This window comes from Trachymyrmex septentrionalis, unplaced genomic scaffold (assembly GCF_001594115.1).
Source record: "Trachymyrmex septentrionalis isolate Tsep2-gDNA-1 unplaced genomic scaffold, Tsep1.0 scaffold7, whole genome shotgun sequence".
Classification (NCBI taxonomy): Eukaryota; Metazoa; Arthropoda; class Insecta; order Hymenoptera; family Formicidae; genus Trachymyrmex; species Trachymyrmex septentrionalis.
Window position 1 is genome coordinate 940,436 of NW_017305884.1, and position 16,318 is coordinate 956,753.

A 16,318-nucleotide genomic window follows, 5' to 3' on the forward strand; every position below is an offset into this window, starting at 1 on the left:
TGCTTTCGCTACATTCTCGTTTCTTCCGACGTGCCAGACATCCCCTTGCCGCTCTTCCTCGATCGGGTGAGCCGCGCGCCGCGCGCGCCTCTCTCAGTCTCTCGCGCAAAGCGATACCGCGGTGACGTGACGTTACGTTCGGCAAAGCTTGCAGCTGGTCCAGGTCGTCATCGCCGAATTGTAACAACGCTCGTTTACATCTTTCCGTTTCCATTCCAAACGATGCTCGCTCGCTCTTCCATCGTTCGTTTCCCTTTTGGCGAGGATCGCGCCTCGATTCCGTGAATTCCGTGGAATACGTGCACGACACACAGTGAACACTAAAGAGAAACTTGTGACGGCACCAGATTCCGCGCACGCTAGGAACGAGAGGAAGGAAAGGAGAGAGGAAGAGAAGAGAGCGTTCTGCTATTTTCGAGACGCCGCGAAGTCTTGCCAAAGTGTGCCTTCCTGGCCCTCAAGAATCATAAGCCGGAAGGTCGCGATAACCTGCATTTCCGCTCGAACCGGCTCGTTTGATGGGATCGTCGATCGATCGTCGAGCGATAGCGCGATTTCAGTTTCCCAGGATATTTCTGGAGCGCGACGTGAATCAGTTGATGGAATATCTAGAGCTTGCTAACGACGTAAATTTGTCTGTCAATGGGATATGGACATCTTGCACTGTCCTGTGATCAATGATAAGGAATATTGTGATAATCCCTCGGATTATTCTTAGGAACGCAACGGTTCGTCGAGAATAATTCTTGATCCGATTGACGAGGGTTTCTGCTTAATCCTCCTTATAATAAAGTCATCGTACAAAACGTTCTAGGAGATAATAGATTGCTGCGAACCGTGACGGAAAATTGGATGCTCGACTATAATCTCAAGACCACGTTGATATCTTTTGTTATAACAGAGCCATCATCGACGTACATCTCTCTGGTGGGCTCTCTGGTGGGCTTTGCCCTGACGATCATCATATTTCTCATTCATAGCAAAGATCGTTTCCGATGATGATGTCCCGCTATCACTTTTACGAGCAAGACGCGATCCCCGAGGGGGGGGGGGGGATATTGTCGATAGAGTAATAGTTGGAAAACCGACGAGAATAGATTGAGGAAGGAAAAATCTATTTTCCGTGGATCGCCGCACACTCTACAGATCGACAAATAATTCGAGTCACTTTTGCCAGATTGAGCGTGTTTATTGGCGATTATACTTACGCAGACGGTCGACAGTATTGTGCACAATTACTTGAGGCACATAGAAGTAAGATCAGTATTGGAGAAGAAGAGAATTATGAAAATTATGCGAGTCAATCGCGTTAACAAACACGATTCGATTTGGTAATGGAAGAGAATTCCATGCAGATCATTCCGATCCTATTTACGATGCAAACACGAAAGTATTATCCCACTGGAAAGAGTGGTGTCTAAAATAAGAATTTGATTAATCGGCACGATTCGATTAGCAGGGAAGAAGCAAAAGTTTGATTGAATGAGCGGTGGAAGGAAATGGGAATGGATGAACGATGTGCATAATCATATGATTGATCATTGAGTGTGCACGAAAAATTGTCTCGTTGATTATAAAGATATACAGATAATAAAAAAAGAGAGAGAGAGAGAGAGAGAGAGAGAGAGGGGCTGAAAGGAAACAGTACGAAAGCTAAGGAAAATTGAAAAATGCAAGCTGCGTCTAATCGACGACGATCGAGGACGATTTGTGATTGGAGCGTCGTCGTTGAGAATGGAGGATAAATTTATCCGCGTCGCGAAGAGGAATGCGGCAGAAGCGTGGAGGAAAAGCACGAGTACCGCGGAACGCCGCAGTCGCATTTCCGGTTTAAATTTAACGTGATGATACGTGCACTTTCGCAATTAGCCGATATGGAGACCGTTGAATTTAACTGGAGGTTTGTTTGGAGAATAAGGGAGAATTAACCTTGTCGCCTTGCTTATATGCGAATCGTGAAATCGGCGTCTTCCACTTTTTCGTTGCAATCGCCGTTTTGTTCATTGCGAAATATTTCCGTAAACTCTAATTACAGAGCGGAGATCTTGTTAGCTTTTCACTGGAAAAAAATCTGATTGCATAAATTGGAAAAATCTGTTAGATTTTAATCAGTGTGTCTATTGATAAACGAATAGAGCTTTTCTATCATTAGAGCCTACACAACTTTAAGATTATTTTTCTTGAAATTACCAGACGAGTATAATTAACTTTTCTGTTAAATATATCAGAATTTCCCAAAAACCTTTCTAAATTCATTTTGAAAGTCATAATATTCTTTTAATGAAAGAACATGTAATGAACATAGAAGTTTTATAGATTTAACCGAAAATACTAATCGAATTCTTATTAATTAAGCCTATCAAATGTTTTCGTTACAAAATGTCGAATGTAATTATGATAACCAGAAATTATGATTGGTCTCATCAAACGTATATGTACGTTCTGCTGGTATAATTAAGACATTTTTCTTAATGTTCGCGTGCAGTAACGTAAAGAAAGATAGATTGAAATCTCTGCTATAGCTGTAATCAGTGTACGAAAATGAACTCTCACGGCGATTAAATCGCAAATTAGAATCGCTCTCATAATCAGCAACAACGATAAATGATATTCTGTAATAGTTAATAATTGCAAGCATGCAATGCTGATGCCTGCATCACTCGTGTAACTTGATCATTTTATTCATGCCCAAAATATTTATCACATTTTCATTATTTACACAACGCACAGCTATTACATTGGCAATTCGAACCAATTTGTCAGATATTGATGCATCTACGCACAACCGGGTTATTAAATTTTCGCTTCGTGGGAAAACATCGTGCATTAATAAAAACACAATCAGTTATTCCCGATGCGAAATTCGTTCATTTATATTTACGGTTAACTTCGTAACTGCGTAATTGCGATCAAGCGTATATATAATGCTCTCTTAATAACATCTCGTTACACACGATGATGCGTAAAAATATATATACCACTGAGTACTTTCCAATATTCCGTATGTCATATTGTCACTTTGGTACGAAAGCAAATTCATCATTTAATAATCCTATAACGTTACGCGAATAAATGAGTCATGGTATAACGCTGACCTATAGAAGCTCGTGATTCATAGTAGCTTAACATTTACCTTCGCTAAGTAACAATTATTGGACGCGCTTTACATACGACTATGTAATGTCCTTTTCTAATTAATAACAGTTTTCTCTCGATCTTTATATAATAATTATAAAATTTTTCCATTTCTTTTTAGCAAGTAATATAATTATTATTATTTATTCTAACAGTAAAATATTATTCAACAGTAGCGTTACTAACTTTGGAAGAGTGTATGAAATTGTAAATATAACGATGTTATCGCATTCGTATGATACATTAATAAGATATATTTATTACCTGGAAAAGTCTAAAAATTTACTTTTCGTAGAAAAGATCGCTAAGATCTTTTGAGAATACATTAGAAAAAAAAACTGATTGTATAAATTAGAAATCTGATCGATTTAAACTTTGATTTAACCAATGTCCGTTTAAATTTAAATATGTTCCTTGGAAATAAACAAACAAAATTTGTCTAGAAATTATCGGATGAGTATATGATTAATTCCTTCTTGTTACACAGAATTTATTAATAATTCGAAAATTATTTATAATTAGGTTAGTATAACTTTTTAGTAAAAAGAAATGTCTACTATAAATATAACTAGAAGTTGTATAGAACTGAAAATATTAATTAAATTTTTATAGTTAAATCTATCAAATGTTTTAGCTATAAAATATTAAGTCTAATCATAACACCTAGAAATTTTGTATCCTCTCATTAAATGCATTTTACCACGTATAATTAAAACGTTTTTTTTAATATAGAAAAAAGGATTGAACAGTTCAGATTAAATATTATAGCTCATTTGCTACAACGTTATAATTGAAAAATTGTGATTTTTAAGTTGTCGTTTACAACTTAAAAGGAAACGGATCTTCGAAGTTCTTTTATTGCGCTGTTAAGTAAAAAAAAATATATATATATTTTTTATAATTTGAAATATTTGCATTTCAACATTCTCAACTTTAACATTCAGATTAAATCAATGATTAAAACAACGGCTTTAATATGCATCAATGCGTCCAATCGAATTTGTAAATAGTTTGCGCTGCTATTTGTTATTCGACATACGTTATTTTTTCGCGCACGTTTATTATTTTCTATCTGTATCTCGAAAAAGGATAGAAGTAAACTCAAACGAATATTTACGCTTGCGTTTTTTACATGAAAGCATGCGTTGTTATATCTGCTTACAGAGTATATGATGTCGGAAGGTGGACTGGCACCTAGTATCAGCCTCTCGTGCTACAGCTATTCAAAAGATTCACGTACTAATTGCTAGTCGCACCTACGTGTATGTGTTAAACTTCCACAAATTGCAAGGTGTACTGCACTGTAACCCCATGACGCATTTAATACATGGCCCGCCTGGAGAGTAAGTGTCTTTTTCACATGTATTTTCCATATTTTCGCAGAATCTTTTGCCTCGTTTTATTTTCGCAATGACAGGATCGGCGAAACGGTTTATCGTACACATATATATACACATAACCATCTTTATAGGGGAGAGACGGTCGGGATTGCGTCGGAAGTGAAAGAAATCTCCATTGTCCATTAATATCGTAGATTGATATATTCTGTAAATATCACACTTAGAAATATCACACTGGCTACTGCTCAATTGAATGTGCTTGAATGATAATTGCTTATTTCATACGTTTTCATTTGAAACGTTAATATAAAGAATTATTAAAGGAAGTACGAAGAAACAATAAGTACAATAAAACTTATTTGCTACAACGATATAATTCAAAAATGTGATTTTTAAGTTGTTTACAACTTAAAAAGGAACAAATGTTTGAAGTTCACGTTATTAGTAGAATAATATAATTGAGTTTTTAATAACTCTTAAGCTCCACAGACATAATGCGAGATAACAACGACAAGAACAGTGAGAGGAATAGTATAGAAATAAGTGATATATAATTGTCGCCTTCCATCATTACACCATGCTGCGAAAGAAATAAAGCTCATTCTATAATCGCGCAAACGTATTTGTGAGAGGTTGTGTAATTGCAAGAATTGACCAATCACAATCAAATTTGAAGAATATTCGATTGTGATTAGACAATTCTTGACTACAACCACTTACAATTACGCTTACGTAATTGTAGAATGGGCTTAAAAGGCCAATCAATCTGATCGCGTATAGACTGCAGTATATACTCTTCTATCTGCTTCACAGTTATAACGTATGTGAACAGAATGAAAAATCTGACCGCTATACTAGTAGGCTATAAGGCGATAAACACAGAATTTTAACTCGGAAATTTACCACTATTGCCTTATTCTATATGTTTCTATATGTTCCATTGATATATACATTCCCGAATATTGGATTCCTCTGCTTCTATCGCTATCGTTATTTTTATCATTATGTTTAGGGCTTTAGGCTGTGTTCCAAAATTCACTGCCAGCGCTAAAAATCTATAGGTTACGTTACATACACTATAGATTTTCAGTACTGACCGTAAATTATGAAACATAGCTTTTTAATGGAAAAGAAAATTGGAAAATATTTACTACAGGGGATCTAGCTTCGATGATCTTGACATATGTTGTCAAAGTCATGATCTTGAATGATCTCCACAGGTTTTTTTTAGGTTCGGTGCTCGTTACTTGTTAAAAAGTTATTAATAAAAAATTTCATTACTTTACGGGGCGAAACGAAGTCTAATTTAAACTTATTTTCTGAAAAAACATTGTTTTGTCTTTTAGTTATGTTGTAGCAAATTAGCGATATTGACCTGTCGAAACAATCGGATGTTTCTTTCACTGCAAAGCCTTCAGTTGATTTGAAATTGATTCTTCCTCAGCAAAAATGAACAAGCATCTATAGTCTTAGAATCAACAATTAAGCTTGGAACGTATTATTTTATTAGTTTATTTAGTTATTAATTGTGTTCTTTAATTAGTTTCTCAATGTATTCTTTTGTAATGGAATTTTGATTTAAAGCTTTTAGTCACAAATATAATATGTATGTACGACCTTAAAAAGAAAAGATTGGAAAAATCGCATCTGGCGATAACTTGATATTTTTTTGTTCAGAAAATCGTTCTTAAATCAGTCATTGAAATCGAAACATCCTGCATAAATCTCCGCTGCATAGCAATGTAATTACGTGCATTTATTATTGCAGTACCGAGCATAGTGGTGTATAAAAGAAGCAGGTCGCAGGATCGACCTGAGAGTCCTACGGTGGTGGTGCAAGGAGGAATGCCCTCACTGCCGTCCTCCAAGCAAGGCCTTGCCATAAGTGGCTGCGGTGGTGCGCCTCATCAGGACACCTCGGAATCAGATATGATAGACGGGAATGCCAACCCTAACGTAGGCACATCCCCCGTACCGAACTCGCTCCACCGTCCCGCTTCCTTCTGTTCGTCATCCGATAAATCGGACACTGAAAGCAAGAACTTTCGCAATCGGGTATGTACTCCATTCATAATCACTGCTAGGTCATTATTTTCTGCTTATCCTATCTCATTAGAAACTTTAAGTTTGGAGGAAGTTATTAAAGGGGACGTCTGGTTCAGGAGGCTGAAAAATAGGTGACTTTTTGTGACTTTTTTTCTTAAAGAAATCAATTACGACAACATTTATATACTATTAATTAATAGTGAAATAATGACTCAAATACAATAAATGTGTAGTTACTTAGACTTTATCAAATAAGATATACTATTTATATTTTTCTCTATATTAGACAAATATTTTTTAAAATAAAGCATAATGCTATAATAACTAATTAATCATTGAGATAAAAATACATTCAGAAGTTCTTCATTAAAGTCGCTTACTCCACGAACAGTATGCGACATTATCACCAGAGAGACGCAGTGAAGTTCAATTTCTCCTAAGAAGAAAACCTCTCAGCATATAATAAAAGGCGCGGCATTGGCTTTGAACTTCGAAAACAAAAGTAAATGAGAAATACCTACATCTCGACAGTACAGTACTGTACAACAGTTTAGTACTGTACAAAAATTCAGTAACTTTATTACTGGAAAAGTTATATGTGTATATAAGATGTCCCATTTTAATAACCGCATTTGAATTTCTTCTAAACTATGCAGGATGTCGAAATTCTGTTTACGTTAAGTGATATCAATAGGAACATATTTTGGTTAACAAGATTTGACCTTTGATGTAAGCATAAAGATCAAATAAAGGTCAACTTCGTTTTTATAAATGGCAACCTAATTTTTTAAATACTTACGTTTGTAGTCATATTCATAACGAATTCGATATATTTATTTAGTGGAAAGTCAAACTGTACATACACGGTTCTATTTTTCACTAAATAACGTGACTTTAGCATTCACTGTATCTGGATACACGATATTACAAAAATTCCTCATTACGATTGCAGAGTCCAAAATACTTTAAATCACATGTTTCCAGAACACTGAATTGGAAGAAATGGCCCTATTACCTGACCAGTTAGATCACTAGACCTAACGCCATTAGATTTCTTTGGAGCTACCGTAAGAATATTGTATATCGTAAAAAATTGAATAATTCTGATGCGTTGAAAACGCGATTTACAACGGCCTATCAAAATTTTTCGCTGACAATGCTATCAAATGTGTCGCGATCATTTATGCCCGTATTCGTAGTCAGGTCTTACATTTAAAGCTTCCTTAAATTTATCTTCAAATACTCTAAGAATTATTTTATTGGCTACTGAGTATCTGAAGATAAATTTAAGGAAGCCTTAAATATTAAATATTATATAAGTCTGACTATGAATACAGATATTAGACATCTTATTGCTCTCTGCATTTGTAGTCATCAGGGATAGAAGTTCGAACATGCACGAAGGCTATTAATGCAAATTCGCGTTTGGCTATTTGATCTTCGACAAGAAGATCTTCCTTGAGTCATAATGTATTGAGCTCGGAATGAGTATAATTACAAACGTAGGTGTTTAAAAAATTAGGTTGCCGTTTACAAAAATGAATTTAATCCTCATTTGAATTTAATTCAACTCAAGCTTTCACTCAAAGTCAAATCTTAATTAATTAAAATATATCCCTCTCGACACTACATAACATCGTAAAAATAGAATTTCGATATCTTGCATAATTCCGGAGAAATTCAGGTGTGTTGATTAAAATGTATCGCCCGCACACATACACGCACACACACGCACACTCGCGCGCGCACGCACGCGCGCGCGCGCGCGCGCGCGCACACACACACACACACACACACACACACACTTTTATTTAAGGACAAATAGCGTCGCAACTATGTATTATAAAGTTTTAAATAAGAACATCAAATAAATTAAATGAATTATGAAAATATAGTAATATTTAATCATTTTGTAGTAAATAACTAATATTACTAAATTTTTTATTAGTTTATATAACTTATTTATTGTTTTTATTAGAACTTTAATACGTAAATTGAGGCATTATTTGTCTTCAAATTTCTACTTGCTGATATGACTTTTTTCTCTGAGTGTACGAAGTTTTTCCCAAAAATATTCAACCTCTGCATATATCTTTGTCCTTAGGTATTTTATTGAATGCACCTCTATTGTAGAAAACAGACATTCACTATTTAAAGTAGATCTTGAGGAATATCCCTACGAAACGACACGGCATTTGTAGTTTTCTTTAACATCGTAAAATCTTTTTGCTTTTCAATGGATTTTCAACTTGGGAAATAATCAGAAGTCACACGGGACTATACGGGACTGTACGAGGATTGACGAAGTTGAGTTAGACAATGACTAGTTTAGTAAAAAAATCCTGAATCAGGTAAGATGAATGTTATTGCGATGCTCAAAGTTTTCGACGCTCACACAACTGCGTACCCATTGCTGACTGAACAGCCGTTCTACGACTTGGTACTTCTCAAGGTCCTTCCTAAATATTGAATGTCTGTTTTTCACAATAGAGGGAAAATGACAAAGCAGGGTTGGGAAGGACAAAACAGAGTTGGGAAGCATTACTTTTTCCGTTGCTTCTTATAATGAACATGACGTTGTAATTTTTTATAACTAAACGCTAAGGTTGTGCTAAAGTTAGAAAAGTCGAGTGCAACGTCATGTTTATTATAAAAAGTAATGGAAAAGTGACGAAAAAAGTAATGTTTCTCAACTCTAGGATAAAAATATACGCAGAGATCGGATACTTTTGGGATATAGACCTCATAGATATTGAAAAAAAAAATTATAAAACATTTATTCCTTTCTTATTTATATTTTTCGAATCTGATATTGAATAATAAATGCGAATTGAAAATGTTATATCTACGAATCAGTATTGTGACGACGCATCAAATGTACATAAAGAACCCTTGATGTTGCAGACGAACACGAAACTGAAACTGTTAGTCAGAAGTCATGCCATGAGAGAGTCGACATCCCCACCGCGGGAACCGCACGGCAACGGTCCAACGTCGCCGCACAGTCCGCAATCGGCGGATGGCGAGAAAAAGATCATATGCAGCCTCTCGCCCAATTCTGGCGCCAAGCTCAACAACAACGAATCCATATTCAATAGCAATCTTTGTTCCGCTCAATCTCCCAAACAGATGCGCAACACGGCGACGTCGCCGACTTGTCGGGCACCGTCGCGAAATGGTAAAACGATTTTTTTCCTTTTTTTCTTGAGCTTTAAAGGTGAAACTATTTAATTTCGAGACTTTTGTCTCGCAGGTCAATCTAGTCCTTCTCAGGTACATTCACCAAAGAGCATCACATCTCCAACTAATGGCAATAAATTGGAAAACCACCGCTCCAAATTCGCTAGTGCGAATATCATTCAGAAATGCAATAACTGTGTAAAGAACAATCAAAATGAGCGACCAGGTTTATTGCAGACTCCGATATCACCCATCAGATGCGGTCAAACGTTGCAGCATTCGCCAAAGAGCACCAATCTTGCTCCGTGCGGCCAGAATAATCAGCACAAATCCGAGCAACGAAGGCCGAATACATTGAATATTTGTAATAATCAATGCTCGGCGCAATGCGGCAACACACTCTCAGTAACTAGGCCCGGATCTAGGCACAAGTTAAGACACCAGAATTCGTCCCAAGGCAGTTATGATAGCGCATCGCCATGTCTTTCGCGCGGTATGTTGCTTGAATAATACGTTTTTCATCCTGTTCCTTAATCTATTTCTTACTAACAAACTTATACTACTACGATTTGATTGAAATGATTCAGCGTGTCTTGATATGTGTGATAATAATATGTACAATTCATTGCCTTTTAACTCTTAACACACATGATTGGATCATTGTCAGCGTTTTTTCTTTTGAAATATAATTTACACATTTTTCTTCAATATGTCGATAATCTTCTATCTTTTCATTATTTACATGAAATAACTTTAGTTAGTTTATTTTTCGAACCTTTTGAATCTCCGACCCAGGATAATAGCAATGAAATAATTTTATTTTATAAATATGCATTAATAGAATCCGTAGACTCGGAACTTTTGTCTGAACAGGCAACTATCCCTACTGAGATATCCGATGTCCCCAAATATTGCTATGCAAGAAAATTGCTATTTTTAATTCTTATATTACGGTCTATAATATCAAATTTTCTATTTATTTACAGATAGTAGCACGGAGCTGTATACGGACAGCACCGGGATAGATCTCGAACAATTTATTGCGGAAACTATAAACCGCAATCAGAAGGATCGCACAGTGTTGCTAAAGATTGAGAAAGATTTAATTGATTTCGCGAAAGATCGACAGAAGGTTTCTCATAAATTCCCGAACATGTCTTCGTATAACAGGATGCTGGTGCATCGAGTAGCAGCTTACTTCGGGATGGAACACAATGTGGATCAATCGGGTTTAAGCGTCATCGTCACGCGGACGAAAAACATGCGAATACCAGATACTCGCTTCAAGGAGCATATCAGAGATGATCTGATCCTATCGGAGGAACCGCGAAGAAGTATCCTGAAACGAGATTCGAGTTCGTTTGAGGATAGCTTTAACTTCAAATCGCCTGATAGATTGTCGGGCGATTGCTGCCGGCGTAGCAAGAGTTTCGAGGAACGAGAAGAGGAATACGAACGCGCCAGACGAAGGATATTTAAAGATAGTAGTGGTGAAAGCAGCGAAATTACGTCCTGGCCATGGTCCTCGACGGAGAGTTCGGATGCCTCTGCGAAATTTCGTTTGCTACACCCGGATCATCTAGTCAGGTAAATCGCACCTAAGCTTTTACTGCGCCTGATAATAGTTATAAAATACTCATTGAATATGTCTCTCGATAATATTGTATTGACTGTACTGTTTATATATACATCTTCAGACAAAATCGACTTCTGAAGGGCGAATCTTTTGATGGAAGGGATTCATTCCGCGGCGGAGTATTGCGCCCATCGGTTTCTAAGTCATTCAGTTTCGGTGGATATACCAAAGGCATGTTGACAAGGGGAGACAGTGTTACATCCACACATAGCGCAGGAGCTCGCCTTATGAAGCAAGGTAATTATTTTTAATTGCATATGAGATTGAAAATAAATATTTTTTAATGCTATAGTGATATTTTATTGTTGCATTATTGTCGCCTTTACACGCTCTCTTTGATGATCTCGTATGTGGTAAATGTGTCGTAGATTCTGGGGCGAGCATGTGTTCACGTTTAAGTCCGAGCCGTTCGAGTAGTGGTTATAAATCACAGAGTCAGCGCAGCGACGCGACGCTATCGCCATCTCTGTCACCTTCCCCCGTACCTGCCACTATGACGTGTAGCCACACTCAAGTGTCCAGTCAGGACTTAATTTCGCCGGAGTCGAACGGTGACCAAACGGTTATGTGGGCAGTCACTAGTTTGTCCAGCGTACCACCTGGCAGCATAATAATAAATCCACAAACCAATCAGCCATATACGAACACGGACGGCTCGATTTATCGCTATGATCCAGACAATCCACCAAAGTTCTTTAATATGGAGAATGATAATGGCACACCATTGTCCGCTAATAAGCAGCAGCAGCAGCAACAGCAGCAGCAGCAGCAGCAGCAGCACATGGAATTGCCCTCTGAATTGCCCTCTGAGCCGTCCAGAACGAATAACAACCTCAAGAATGACAATAGGAAACAGAGATCGCCGCAATCGAGGATTAATGTTACGGGGACGTCTACCGGGGCCCAAGTAACGAATACAGCGACGTCGCCAAGCCTGCCATTCACTCCGCCGCCACCGCCACCACCTCCTCTTCCTCCTGCTTCTGCTCCGCAGAATCCACCCATTCTGCAACAACAAGCGCAGCAACAGCAGCCCCAATCTCAATCGCATCCGCAGCAGCAAAGTCTAGTCAAATCGTCAACGACACTACCGATATTTAATCATACTAACCAAACAGCTCAGCAACCCTATGCGACCTACGTACCTACCTCAGAACCGTATAATCAAGGTGTCTATCCACCCCCCATGGGACAACCGACTGTGATGATGGCATCTCATCCTACTCAGAATCAAGCAAGTGTACAAAATGGCGGTCAGGGCGATGTCTTCAATCAGAATCAGGTCTACACTAATTATGCGGTACCTGTGCATCAAGGACCAATATCACAGTCAGGGGTAAGTGTAACAGTAAAAATTTTTTTGCAATAGTATTAAATCGATCGAGAATGGCAACATAAACATATATAAAAAAATTATATAGGACCTAGATTTTTGGCCTAAATCCTCATGGGAAATCATGAAATCCCATATGAGTATCTACCGAGTTACCTCGTTTTTTCAACAGAACGAACCCGCTCCACTTGTGCCAAGATCGAGGGAGAGAGTTTTATGTCCCCTCCTTACCCTCATTGTTATGAGCGCACGTAGATGTGCTGAAGGACGCTGACACTTCAACTCAGATTGCCTCCTCGGCATCCTCAATTGAGAGAGGGAACAACACCTCCCTTCTCCTTACTTTTTTGTGCTCTTCCTTTTTTATCATAACTGACTCAGAAGGAGGAGGCCCACTGTTTCGCTCTCAAGCATAACTGAACCAGAATTGGGACCCAAATGTCTTTACCTACAACTTCAATCAAGACTTAGCTCTCCACTGTTCATGCTGAATATACTTCCACCTGTGTGGTACTTCGAGCCCTAACGATGAAAACACTTTTCAGTGTTCTCCTTGCTCATGCGATACTGTTATTGATCGAAACATTCGTGACTAGCCATCACCTTTGCCAGACGATAGGATAATCCACCGTAGGAGTCTACTCATCTATTTGAGCAGGCAGGACAAATAGTCTTGATAGTGTCACAGTCTGTGATCACCAGATCGAACAGTTGGTTTTGCTAACATTCAAACGCCGCTCCTTTCTAATTATTTCCATATGTCTGTGACTCCTTTCCTACCCCATATCTCCTAGATATTATTCGGTGCTAATCAAGGGTTAGATTAGATTAGTCATTTAATTCTGATTAGATTTTGATTAAATTAGGTTAAATTATTATTTAAGGATTTATTTGCCTTTGATTGACGAAATAAATAACAATAAATAAAGGGCAAGTAAGAGTCAAACACATTTCTTCAAAAAAGTCACACAATTAAAAGAATAAATTACAAATAGAGAAAAGTAAAATTGAAAAAATATATAATAAAATAAAAACTCAGTTTAAACACAAATAAATTACAAGTTTCGGCTTATCGGATTGAGTCCTCTTCAGATATTAACTTATCGAAAAAAATCATAGTACAAAATTAATTATCGGAAATGTTTGCATAATTTATTCTTTTAATTGTGTGACTTTTTTGAAGAAATGTGTTTGACTCTTACTTTGTCCTTTATTTATTGTTATTTTGTATAGAAAGAGTCCTTCAATCTGTTAAATGTTTTGATTGACGAGCTTTAACAAGTCTGCGCAAGTAATGTGTTGTGGTATAAATAAAACTCAATCATAATGCTGTAACTGATGTGCAGGACATGGCCGAGTTATCCGGATATTTCTTAGGTATGAACATTTACGATCAACGTAGCAATGGGGACAGCCATTCCACGCCTCCGCATTCTACGTATCCGCCACCCTCTGCAAATCAGACCGTGCAAAATGTGCAGTCAATGCAACCAAATTATTGGCAACCATCGCCAAATCAAATACCGGTAAAAAAAAAATATATACGATGTATTCTTTGACATTCATTGTCACTTTTGCTTGATAAAAGATAAATCTTTTTAGCCTCAACAGACTATGTATTTTGTGCCTCCACCTGGAACGACAATTTCTGTCGGTCAGAATCCGGGGGACAGGCAACAGCTGCATCAACAACAGAGGTTTCCAACGAATTATTCTTTCAACGCGCAAACGATGACGTCTCCGAGCCAACCAAGTTGTACGTTATATCACAATTATTATATTTTTATCTCTTTATTTCTTTCAAATTTATTTAAAATAATTGACCTTGTGTACTTCAGCTAATTTCGTCGGCAGTTATCCGGTACCTTACAATTCGTTACCAGCAGTAACTCCAACTCCTGGCGACTATACGTATCAACCACAAGTTCAAATGATTCCTACGTATTATCCGCCAGGGCAGCCGGCGATGCAACCACCGCCTGTGATGTACAGAGTACCTACGCCACCGAACACACCAACATCTAGTCAAGTAATTTACCAATCTGTTCATATTGATAATTACCAATTTTACAAGAAATAAGATGATTGATTCAAATAATAAAAAGGTTACGCGTCAATGCATAACATTACATTATGTCATTTTGTGTTTGGTAGTCCTAAAACTCTACACTTTTTGTTGGAATATTTTTTTTTGAAATGTTTAATTTTTAAACATTTTAAAAAAATATTAAAGCATTACAATATTTTTTAGAAACTCAGTATGATATTAATATAAAATATTAATGTATTTCATATTTTTTATGTGATTAATAGATACCTGGTATGCCGTTGATGTACGTTAACTCAAGTAGCTACGCAGCCCCGACAATGGTGACCAGTGGAACATTCGGACATCAGGTCACCCATAATGGTACGTCCCCGGCGCCGCCTGGAGCATATATGGCACCCACGCTGGTTCCCAATCTCGTCTTCAGGCAAAATGTTCCGGTAAAAATGCAACAGTAAAACATTTATATACTATCGATTAGTTATCAGGGAACTGTCAACAACTAAAGACTTTTTCTTGAAATAGATTGTTCCCAGCGTGCGGGCGACAACGCCAGGTAACTCCCAAAGAGCCAGCCGGTCTCCAACTCCGGCGCACGAATTCTTCGGAGGTGGGAGTGGGGACCGAAGCGCACAACCTCAACCACGTTACCCACTGCCAATGTATCAGGGTGTCCATATAGTGCAAGGTATAATCCTTTTAAATATAACATACATTCGTTAAATTGTTTTTTAAACGGCATTTAAAATATTTATAAATACAGGGGACATGAGATTGATGCACTCAGGCGTACCATCCAATTCCCGGTTGCAGTATGCACCAGTATCATCACCGCCTGTTGTTCAAGGCTGCCCGCGGCCTTACAGGCCACCTTCGTCTAACACCTCGGGTGCCGGTACGCCGATTTCCTTTGACGGCAGAAATCAGAAAAATCGCAAATATAGGTAGCCTTGAAACTTACATTATTTCTATTATTAAATATTATTTTTTGTTTCTCACAGTAAATTTATAAATTTATTATCTCGTGCAATTCAGGTCCAAAATAACATCTTTGCCACCAAGCGGCGCACGACCCAATTTTTATCAAACATCTTCCATGTCATCGCTCCCATCGAATATACCCAAAGACATCAGAGAAGGTATGAAAAATTAGCAAAAAGCATAATGAGAAAGAGAGAGAGAGAGAGAGAGAGAGAGAGAGAGAGAAGGAGGGAAGGCGGGAGAGAAAGAGAAAGAAAAGAGAAAGAAAAGAATTCGATGTTTCCGCTCAGTACGTCGCTTAAGATTTAGTTATTTTCTGCTTTCATTTTGCTTATGAAGAATAAAGTGTAACACAATTTTGACACATTCTTGTCTCCTCTTAAAAGCGAAACCTGTGGAAGACAGTATAATATAAGGTACAGAATTTAAGTATAAAATATTACACAGAACACACACACAGTGTCTTCTTTGTACAATAGGGGCTTCTTCACGTACGTTGATTTATCTTTATTAATATTTATCGTTTTTTTTTTGTTTGCACAACAACGTGCTGGAAAGTGATTCCTACTTCTATAAATTTATTAAGTAATTTAAATGACTATATATATATATATATATAG

General features: G+C 37.4%; 1 protein-coding gene across 6 annotated transcripts in view; it reads left to right on the forward strand.

Annotated features, from left to right (window-relative positions):
• The window catches only part of LOC108753596 (R3H domain-containing protein 1), a 45,289-nt gene that overhangs the window by 16,737 nt on the left and 12,234 nt on the right, over positions 1–16,318 (forward strand). For 2 of the 6 annotated variants that reach the window (XM_018495323.1, XM_018495319.1), the window contains exons 1-15: positions 1,137–1,900; positions 4,300–4,478; positions 6,244–6,530; positions 9,426–9,699; positions 9,775–10,194; positions 10,688–11,288; positions 11,399–11,574; positions 11,706–12,673; positions 14,017–14,196; positions 14,273–14,426; positions 14,509–14,699; positions 14,984–15,157; positions 15,243–15,405; positions 15,481–15,661; positions 15,753–15,856. In XM_018495323.1, the coding sequence (XP_018350825.1) occupies positions 4,463–4,478; positions 6,244–6,530; positions 9,426–9,699; positions 9,775–10,194; positions 10,688–11,288; positions 11,399–11,574; positions 11,706–12,673; positions 14,017–14,196; positions 14,273–14,426; positions 14,509–14,699; positions 14,984–15,157; positions 15,243–15,405; positions 15,481–15,661; positions 15,753–15,856 (3,889 nt within the window). In that variant the 5' untranslated portion in view covers positions 1,137–1,900; positions 4,300–4,462. Of the gene's footprint in view, positions 1–1,136; positions 1,901–4,299; positions 4,479–6,243; positions 6,531–9,425; positions 9,700–9,774; positions 10,195–10,687; positions 11,289–11,398; positions 11,575–11,705; positions 12,674–14,016; positions 14,197–14,272; positions 14,427–14,508; positions 14,700–14,983; positions 15,158–15,242; positions 15,406–15,480; positions 15,662–15,752; positions 15,857–16,084; positions 16,174–16,318 lie in introns of those variants that run through there. The other 4 variants (XM_018495325.1, XM_018495324.1, XM_018495320.1 and 1 more) reach the window with 4 other exon arrangements.